Raw genomic sequence first — 10,645 nt, 5'->3', positions numbered from 1 at the left:
GTTGGAGGATTTGAGATGCAAAGAGGAGTTGATCGTGATGACACTTTGCTGTTCAGTACTTTTGAAAACACTATTGGTTGGGTTTAGGGAAGGGGGTGGGTGAGGGAGATTGGCCGGTCGGAGGGTCTGTCGGTTAATCAGTCAGTTGACAGCAGCCTCTGGTAGATTTACATGAGAACAGCAGGCTTGAATGGCACTCGTGAGAGCAATTTGAGATCTGAAAAAGCATACACAGCGGCCTCTGGGGGATTAACTAAACCAAAAAACTGCAAAAAACGTTGCTCCTGGGACGTATTTAGCGCTCTCCAGAAATGTATTTAGCGGTACGTTTTTCAGAATGAGTCTGGGTTGGTCCCTACAGAGGTAAAGGGTAGGCTGGTAAGCGTGAAAGGAAGCGTAGCTCCTGGAACATATTTGGCGCTCTCCAGAAATGTATATAGGGGTACATAATCAGTATAAGCCTGGGTTGGAAACTTCACACACACACTCTAGAGACATCAAAGAAAAATTGTCTTGTTAAAAAGGGCATAATAGGTCCTCTTTAAGGAAGAAATGCATTGAATGCAGACGTACAGCACCACAGTGTTTACAGGCAACAATGCAATGCGTATATGCTACATTTGGATAAGTAGAAACACCTGTTTGATGATGATGATTATGACGATATTGAATCGTATTTGGACGCCACGTTACTATCTGATTATCTACGTCGAAATTCAATAAATGCTGAATACTGTAAATGCATACTGAACATTAATGTATATCAATGCCACCAAACCAACATCACTACAGGAACTATGGGCCTGTTTTTACATTACTGTGTACGACATATACTTAATGTTATTATTTGGTCTTTTGTTACTACTGTCTTAAAGTGCGGTGAACTTTTTCTGTGAAAACGTTTACAGTATTTTGTACATTTATTATTTATACTGTAAGTTATTACTTGACACCCTGTATGTATGTATGACACAAACAATAGCCATGATCAATAGCACATCCATCCCTCATTTTGCGAGCATTTTTACTTTCGTAAGAAAATATCCTTCAGACTTATGCCTAGTTCAGACTGCGTGATTTTAGCCCCGATTTTGGCTCGCCGACAGGTTTTGAGAAATCGCCGACAAATGCCTGAAATCACAGGCAAATCGCTGCTCGTGCACGTGAGTGACAATCACACAGTATGAACTTTCAAAGACGCGATCTGAGAGAATCGCCGATGAGTCGCTGATGCCTGCGAGATATTTGGCGTGCTGAATATCTGGAGCTGTCGGCAATTCAAATCATGCCGTGTGAATTGAGTTTTGACTGAAAATAACATCAGCGATCGCCTACAGCCAATGAGAGAGCAGCTTTCACTTGCGTGTGCGTGTGTGTGTGTATACCTGCTGCAGGCCAGCGGGAGGCTGGGGGAGAAGTTAAAAGCGCTCTTTTTCGGTTTATTTGGACTCACGAAATGGAGGAAAAACTAGTGGAGGTTTGACAGGACTCAGGAGCAACCGTGTCTGTTTGACGTTTCATACAGAAAAAAATTAGTTTATTATCAACGTTGAGGAGAAATGGCTAATTCCCTTTAAACCCAGGTGAGCAAACATGTACATGTTCTACCCCATTAAAGGCTTCTTTCTCATTATGTAGTTATGAGAACGTAGTTTGGACGAAGTTGTCGGCGATTCTTCCTATAGTAAAGTCATGCAATCTGAAAGCCCCTGTCCCCGATCCATCTTGCAGTGTAAACAAAGCAGCGACGAAACGCTAGCCCAGATAGTCACGCAGTGTGAAAACATCTGTGACACGACTACTTTGAAAATCATGCAGTCTGAACTCGGCATTACGGTCGGTTGCACTGTGGTGTGAGGAATCTCAGCCTGATCTTATGAGGAAACGTAACTATTTTACGTTTGGTCATTTTAGCAGCTAATTCATACAAATTCAGTCGTATGAAAATTAGTACGATATAAAAAAAGAGGTGTGGCACCAAACCACCTAACCCAACCCTCACTGGGGGATGAGCAAATCACACAATAAATTGTACAAATGAGATCTTACGAACTCTTAGAAATTAGCCACTGAATTAAAAAGTTACGAATTGCTGTGAGATCATGTTGGCAATCTTGCAGATTATTTGCTTCCAGTAATTGCAAAGTCTGTAAGGGATAAAATCAGACAGAAAGAAGAAATTGCCAATGCTTTTGCTTTCAGATATCAAAGAAACTTTGGAAACACTCTTCATGAAGGGGGAGTTCATAAGACTGCAATTAAACCTTTATAATAATGACATAACAGCATAATTAGCTCCGTTGTGTCATTTTAAATGCAAAAATTACATTGTTTCTGATGTTTTTGTCAAAACATAACTTGTCATAAATCTGTCATAAACATGATTGTCATTAGACCATTATATTGTGTCATCAATTTTATAACAGGGTTGTTAATAATTAATACAATGGTACAACTTGATTTTTGTCATTAAAATGTCATTAAATGTCATTAAATATGAATGACGTAATGATCAGATTATTTGACGTAGCATTGAGATTTTTACTGAGAAATTTTAAAAGACTAATTCAATTTGGTCCACTGAAAAATGCGATCAGAAAACTATTCATGACACAATTATAATAGCAAGCTTTCCAAAGTACTAAAGTTCAAGGCTAGGAGTTCTACTACCTTCTCCTAAAGGTAGCTGAATCGAAGCACACTTAAACTTTAGTACTTTAGATGTACTTTTTAGTAGGTAGTGCTGTCGCCTCACAGCTAGAAGCTCGCTGGTTCGACCCTCGGCTGGGTCGCTTGGCGTTTCTGCGTGGCGTTTGCATGTTCTCCCTGACTTTGCGTGGGTTTCCTCCGGGTGCTCCGGATTCCCCCACAGTCCAAAGACATGCGGTACAGGTGACTTGAAATGTATGCGTGTAAATGAGTGTGTATAGATGTTTCCCAGAGATGGGTTGCAGCTGGAAGGGCATCCGCTGCATAAAACATATGCTGGATGAGTTGGTGGTTCATTCCACTGTGGCGACCTCAGATTAATAAAGGGACCAAGCCGAAAAGAAAATGAATGAATGATTTATAATAGCTTTGTGACAATTATGTTTATGACAGATTTATGACAAGTTATGTAGTCTTTGTAATGTAAAACATTATAAACAATTTCATATTTGCATTAAAATCACACAACAAAGTCAATGACACTTAAAACATGCATAAAAGTCATTTATTCATTCATTTTCCTTCGGCTTAGTCTCTATCTCTGAGGTTGCTACAGCGAAATGCACCGCCAACTATTCCAGCAAATGTTTTATGCAGCGGATGTAATGCATTACATGGGTCAAAATTATTTTTCTTTTATGCCAAAATTAATTTAAATAATAAGATCATGTTCCATGAATACATGGTAAATTCAAACAGTAAATATATCAAATGTGCATTGCTAGGAACTTAATATGAACAAATTTAAGGTGACTTTAATAGTTGTGTCTCGGCCAAATATTGACACTTTTTTGTGGTCCGAACACTTATTCATTAATTTTCCTTCAGCTTAGTCTATATTGCAGAGGTCGCCACAGCGGAATGAACCACCAACTATTTTAACTATTAACTGTAGTCATATATACTCATAAAATCTCATTTATTTTCATGACATGTGTTTCATGTCATGATTATAAAGGTGTCATGACAGTCTTACGAACAATTCTCCCACAAAATAAATAAATAAATCTAACAAACAAAGTGTATTTCACGTCACGTTTGTGTTCGCATTCTCATACAACTATTTAATTTCCTCAGGAGAATTTGCATTGAGCTTTTTTAGGAAGCATGCAAAGTTTCTTGAGGAAAGAGAATATTTCATCTTCATTTATATATATATATATATATATATATATATATATATATATATATATATATATATATAAATTTGAGAGGACTGCAAAGGCACTGAAATGTAATTCTTTTTAGTTTTTACTCCCATCATTCATCCTCACTATTCATTATGATTAAATGTCTGTTATTTATGCTAATTGTTAGGGGTGAAACAGTACAGACAGGTCGCTTTAACAATACACATGTCGATATATATCACAATACTGAACTCACTTTCGATACAACACTCCAAAGTTAAGGACTTATTATTATTACCTATTAGGACAAGTGGTTTAAATAAATAAATAAATAAATGAAAAAATAAATACATCTGGTATGAATTTAGCGTTGTGTACTTCTGTATATTGCAAAAAGCAGAGTTGAATGGTGACAAATATTAACGATTCTGAATTATTATGTTAGACACATGTGTTTGCACTTTGTCACTAATTACATATAAATATAAATAGGCAATTTTTAATTATTTGGTATTATCTAGTCTCCCTTTATTAATTAAACATTATATTTACTGTCACACAGTAGTTTAATACACTTCAGATGATCAAATGCGTCACGAATCTAAAAACAAACCATGTTATTTAGACTAGTCCTGAACTTTAACGATTAAAAAGTTCACTGAAACAAATGACTCAATGGATTTACCCAATTGTTTTTAAGGTAAGTGGTTGCAGACAATTTATATGTGCTGAATTTAAACAAACAAATGAAGATGAGCATTTCTAAATTTAATTAGTTTATTTGAATTTAGCTCATATAAACAGTTTGCAATCACTTCATTCATTCATTCATTTTCTTGTCGGCGTAGTCCCTTTATTAATCCGGGATCGCCACAGCGGAAGTTTTTATGCAGAGGATGCCCTTCCAGCCACAAACCATCTCTGGGAAACATCCACACACACACACATTCACTCAGACAATTTAGCCTACCCAACTCACCTACAGCATGTCTTTGGGGGAAATGGGAGCACCTGGAGGAAACCCACGCGAACACAGGGAGAACAAGCAAACTCCGCACAGAAACGCCAACTGAGCCGAGGTTCAAACCAGCAACCTTCTTGCTGTGAGGCGACAGCACTACCTACTGCGCCACTGCCTCGCCTTGCAACCACTTACTTTAAAAAAATTGAGTAAATCCAATAAATCTTTTTTTTTTTTTTTTTTTTTTAGTGGAGAGCTGGACGAATAGTTAAAATGAAAGTGCAAATGCGATTAATCAAAGCTTCAGTTGTCATGCACATCTTGTCAGCAAAACACACAATTGCGTGATCAGCAGTAAATCTCCTCCAAAAGCCAGAGGGCGCTCTCATGCAGAAACTCCAAACACACATGAAGAAGAAACCCAGGAAATCCCCATAGCGTTTCACTATAAAATTAAGATTTTACCACTTTCGTTGATTTACCGTGACTAAAGTGTGCAGGAAAATTATCTTCGATTAATCGATCAGCCCTTCACTCTCAGAAATAAAGGTATGAGAGCTGTCACTGGGGTGGTAGCTTTTCCTGCTGCAAAATCCAGCTTAAACCAGCCTAGGCTGGGGCTTTGGCCACTTCCAGGCTGGCTTCCAGTCATTTCCAGCCTGGTCTTAGCTGGTCAGGCTGGAAAATTACCAGCCAAATCCAGCTAAAACCAGTTTGTCCAGCCTGATTTAAGCTGGACATAGCTGGTTTTGGCTGGACTCCCAGCCTGGCTAGGCTGGTCAAGCTGGTTTTAGCTGGTCATCTCCCAGCCTGACCAGCTAAGACCAGGCTGGAAATGGCTGGAAGCCAGCCTGGAAGTGGCCAAAGCCCCTCTAAAACCAGCCTGGTTGACCAGCTAAAACCAGCCAACCAGCCTAAAGGGTTCATATTGGTACCTCAAAAGTATATATTAGTACCTACGAATTTTAAGAGGAACACTTTTGTACATTTTAGGAACTAATATGTACCCTTGAGGTATTAATATGGACCTTTTAGGTACAAATTTGTACCTTTTGAAAAGGTACCACCCCAGTAATCGCTTGTGTACACTAATTTCTGAGAGTGTGGTTTAAAGGTCCATCTACTTGTCTCCATTGTAAATCATATCTGTAATCATATCAAGCCATTGTTTCTCTTCAGAAGACTTGGATTTAAATTTGGCTACTCCGTTGATTATTACAATGAGCTGTTTTCGGATCATTTAAAGAAATAGTTGCCCAAAAAATGTACTCACCCTAAAGGCGATCCAAACTATTGTGAGCTTGTTTTACACAAAATAAGATATTGTGAAAGATGCTGGAAACCAGTAACCATCGACTTCCTTTGTATGAAAAACAAATGCTATGGAAGTCAATGGCTGTTTCTTTATATTATCTTCATTTGTGTTCGACAGAAGAAAGAATCACATACAGGCTCAGAACAGGTGAAAGTGAATAAATAATGACAGAATTTTAATTTCTGGCTAAACTATCCATTTAAATCAGTGATGCATATTGTTGCACTTTTATTTAGTGATATCTCAACCCAGGCTCATTCTGAAAACGTAGTCCCGTGGACGTTTCTGGAGACCGCAAAATACGTCCCGAGAGGTACGTATGGCTGCATTTCATTTTTTTAAGCGAACGATACGGGGCGGTGTGACGCCGTTCCCTTTCGCGCTTGCCGGCTGACAGATTACCTTTGTGTGGAGGGCTTTCCCGCTGCAGTCAGTTTGTCCGGTCAGCTCATCGTGTGCGTCGGCGGACTTTAGATGCAGAGAGGAGGAGTTGACAAAGGCGTCCGGGTTCGAGTCCGGGGAGGAGCGGTTCCAGAAACCAGGTAAGACAAAAACAGAATCCAAAAAATAAAGCGAGTTTATAACAGGGTGAGAACGTGGTGAAACATGAAAACGTGGTAAAAAAAAAAACAGATGAGGGTTTTTCTTTTTCTAGACAGCTTTTCTAAATTGTTGCTCGGGTTTAGGGAAGTGAGCGGGTGGGTCAATCGGTATATCTGGTTGGGTTCAGGGGAAGGAGGAGGGTGGGTCAGCTGATTGGCCGGTCGCGCAGTCAATCATTCGGTCAGTCAGACAGCGGCCTCTGGTGGGTTGACGCCAGAAGACCGCGGGCGCAAACGGCACTCACGAGAGACGTTCGAGATACAAAAAAGCGCACACAGCGGCCTCTCGCGGATTCGCAAAAACTGCACAAATACGTACCTCCCGGGACATATTTCGCTGTCTCCAGAAACATCCGCTGGACTACGTTTTCAGAATGAGCCTGGGTTGTGATATCTACACTGAAAAAAATTATTCATTGGTTTTACTAAAAAAATTAAGTAAATTAAATAAACTTAATATGTTTGTTTAAATTCAGCTCATATAAGCACTTACCTTAACATTCGTAAGTACAATGAATCACTTTTGTTTCAGTGTGGATATAATCATTACACCCCAACAAATAATAGAAGTGATCATAGAAACAAGTCAAACTCTAAGTGCAATATTTGCCTATGATCAGAAGTGTTACCAAAATCAGCCAAATACAAAATGGCCCCAAAATGGATTACAATATGTGGATTTTCTGCTTCACAGACGTGCACTGCTAAAAAAAGGTTCTTGTCTTGTTTCTAGTCCAAATATTTAAATATTTTAAAATCAAGAAGTATTTTGTAGACAAGTAAATAAATGGTTTGTTTTTCATAAATTATAAGTAAAAAAAATAATAATGTTATAAGGAAACAAATCAGCCAGGGGTGCATTTCCGAAAACCATCGTTAGCCAGCTAAGGTTGCAAGTTCCGTCTTTATAAACATAGTTTGTTGATTTGGCATTCTTAAATCCGGCGTTCCAATCAACATTTGCAAACTGCATCGCAAACTTATACACTTGCAACAACACCTCTAGGGCTGTAGTTAAGCATTTTTCCTGCCTGTCTTCTATTCCCAGTTATTCCCCCTGAGCCCTATTCCTTTTGAATGTTCCAACATTAAACCTCTGAATGTTTCTCTTAGGTGTCATTTCGTTTCAAAATATTTTTAAAATTCAGTTTTAGCGATCTTCATATTGACATTTGCGCTCTCTACGTAGTGCACTTTGAAATCACTTTGCCATTTTGAACGCAGCCGTGGCGCATGATAAAAGCTAAAGGTGTACTATTATATAAAAGCGGAATTTAAGTTACGTCTCCAAAGCTTGTGAAAACGAAAATATACTGCAGACGTTAATGCTTTTAATTTATAGTAGGCCTAGGTTTATTTATTAAGAATTGTGTCTTGGAACATTTCTGCAGTGGCTTGAATGCGTCAAAGATGCAAAAGTAGACTTTTACAATAAACAAAATAAAATAAACAAATACATAAACAAGATCCTACATAATAATAGTAATTAAATATAATAATATAACAATAATTAAAATATAATTATAATACTTATTATTATTTTAAATTAGGCCTCGGCTGGGTCAGTTGGCATTTCTGTGTGGAGTTTGCATGTTTTCCCTGTGTTGGCGTGGGTTTCCTCCGGGTGCTCCGGTTTCCCCCACAGTCCAAACACATGCGCTATAGGTGAATTGGGTAAGCTGTCCATAGTGTATGTGTGTGAATGAGAGTGTATGGATGTTTCCCAGTGATGGGTTGCAGCTGGAAGGGCATCCGCTGCGTAAAACATATGCTGAATAAGTTTGTGGTTCATTGCATGTACAATGCATGATACTATAATAGTTCAGCCACGAGTTTTGTCATTGTTTGGAAAACGCACACCAGTGCAGTAAGTAATATGTCAAATGTAAAGACATACAGTGTAAAAAAAATAATAATAATTTTACAGAAAAAATCTCAAAATTTTTAACAGTAATTTTTGTCATTTCACATTATATTCAAAACTTAGTAAAATGACAAACAATCTCTCTAAATTAACAATTTGACTTTCATTTTAGGTACTTTATTTATTTCCTCACACCAGTACTTAGTACTTTATTTAAGTACTTTATTTATTTATTATTAAAGACAAACTATTGACATTTGTGTTTTTATACAGGGAAATTACATTATTATTTTTACAGTATTTTTTCTGCTATTTTAAATTATATTCAAAAGTTCGTAAAAATTACAAAAAATATCTGTAAATTAACAGCTTGGCTGTTACTTTATGTACTATATAAGTGATGACAAATTACAGCAATTTGTCTGTTTTACACAATAAAATTGCCGTATTATTTACACAATGTTTTTTCCTGTTTTTTTAAGTACATTTAAAAGTACGTAAAATTAAAGTAATAAATTGTAATTACTTGCTGTGTAAAAAAAAAAAAAAAGATTGTAAAAAAAAAGGTCAAATGACTGGCAGCTACAGCCAAACAAAAACCATAAAATTACGGTAAAATTTCTTAGTTGAAATAAAAATTAAGAAATCTACAGATATTTTCATTTAAATGTTTACAGAAAAACACTGTTATTTTACAGATATTTCCTAGATCTTTGGTCCCACTTTATATTAAGTGTCCTTAACTACTATGTACTTACATCAAAAAATAAATACAATGTACTTACTGTGTTTATTAAGTATTTGAGAGCACTTGTGGTGCTCTTGAGTTGGGATAGGGGTTGGGTTAGGGACAGGTTTGGGGGTGTAGGTAGGTTTAAGGGTGGGTTAAGGTGTAAGGAATGGTCAGTAGTGTATTTACAAATGTAAATACAGAAGTTAATTACAGATGTAACTACATACATGTATTTAATCAAGCATAAGTACACAGTAAATACATGTATTTACACAATAAGTACATTGTAACAAACTATTAATTCATGTGTAAGTACATATTAGTTAAGGCCACTTAATATAAAGTGGGACCCAATCTTTAGCCTCCTTGGTAGTGCAACCGACTACCATGTGGAAAGTCGCTGGTTTGATCCCAGCTCAGAGCGGATTGGGTGGTGTAGGACCAGATTTTAGAATTTTTAGATATTTGGACTAGAAACAAGACTAATAAAAAGCATTTAATTGCAGTGTGATTGTGCTTTCTTCTGAAGATGCGCTGCTACACGTCGCTGGGTGTCCTGGGTCGCACGCTGAAACTATAAGGCATGCACCCACAACAAGCAATCCTCAAAGATCGGAGAATCTCCGGGTTCCTGAATGCATATACCATAGGGTTGATGATGGAGTGGCAGATTGCTGGAAGAGCTGTGACGTACGTGTAAATCACGGGCGACCGCGTGTCCGCCACCAGCGAATACATGGCAAGAGGGATCCAGCAGAACGCAAAAGTCCCCAAAATGGTGGTCAATGTTGAAACTCCTTTCGTGGTGGAAGATGCATGCGAGGCAGTCATGAACTGGCGCTGAACTGCGATTTGCTGCGCATGTCGGAAAGCGATCTTACAAATCTGCAGGTAGAGCTGCAGAATGAGAGCGAAAACCAGAAGGAAGGACACGGCGAGTGCTGCGGCGTTGTTTTTATTCACCGGTCGACAAATGCTACACGTGCTCTCGTCCTCCAAACAGTTCCATCCCAAAACTGGAAGCGACCCGAGTGCGGCGCTAATGATCCACATAAAAATTAGCGTGACGTACGTGAACGTCATGGTGCGTTCAGTGTGGTACGTTAATGCGTTATACAATGATAGGTATCGGTCTACGGTGATTGCTAGGATGTTGAGCACTGACGCTGAAAAGGCTGTGATTAGGAGCCCTGCAGACAATAAAGTAACCAATCCTGAGTCGATTATGTAGGTTATGATAAAATTAAGGATTAGACCAAGGCCGGCCAGAAGGTCAGCAAACGCCAGACTCCCGATGAGGACGAACATGGGCGCTCTTAGGGTGGGCGTAT

At 38.3% G+C, this 10,645-nt stretch overlaps 1 protein-coding gene and 1 long non-coding RNA gene across 5 annotated transcripts in view; one reads left to right on the top strand and one right to left on the bottom strand.

Annotated features, from left to right (window-relative positions):
* Window positions 1-4,199: 4,199 nt before the first annotated feature.
* Window positions 4,200-10,645, bottom strand: part of gpr185a (G protein-coupled receptor 185 a) — a 10,141-nt gene continuing 3,695 nt past the window's right edge. The window contains exons 3-4 of one of the 4 annotated variants that reach the window (XR_015520748.1): window positions 8,477-10,645; window positions 4,200-4,740 (exon numbers count right to left, since the gene is read on the bottom strand). The exon at window positions 8,477-10,645 is cut by the window's right edge and continues 214 nt beyond it. Coding sequence is in view for 1 of the 4 variants with exons in the window: in XM_087301952.1 (XP_087158078.1) it covers window positions 9,852-10,645 (794 nt within the window). In the remaining 3 variants the exon portion in view is untranslated. Of the gene's footprint in view, window positions 4,741-5,023; window positions 5,438-8,288 lie in introns of those variants that run through there. The other 3 variants (XR_015520749.1, XR_015520747.1, XM_087301952.1) reach the window with 3 other exon arrangements.
* On the top strand, window positions 5,049-8,222 carry LOC147838986 (uncharacterized). Its single transcript, XR_015520798.1, has 3 exons — window positions 5,049-5,369; window positions 5,901-6,530; window positions 6,639-8,222. It is a non-coding gene; the product is annotated as an uncharacterized LOC147838986 (long non-coding RNA).

The sequence above is a fragment of the Danio rerio genome, chromosome 21, assembly GCF_052040795.2.
Source record: "Danio rerio strain M-AB ecotype USA chromosome 21, GRCz13ab, whole genome shotgun sequence".
NCBI lineage: Eukaryota > Metazoa > Chordata > Actinopteri > Cypriniformes > Danionidae > Danio > Danio rerio.
This window is presented reverse-complemented; position numbering and strand designations above follow the sequence as displayed.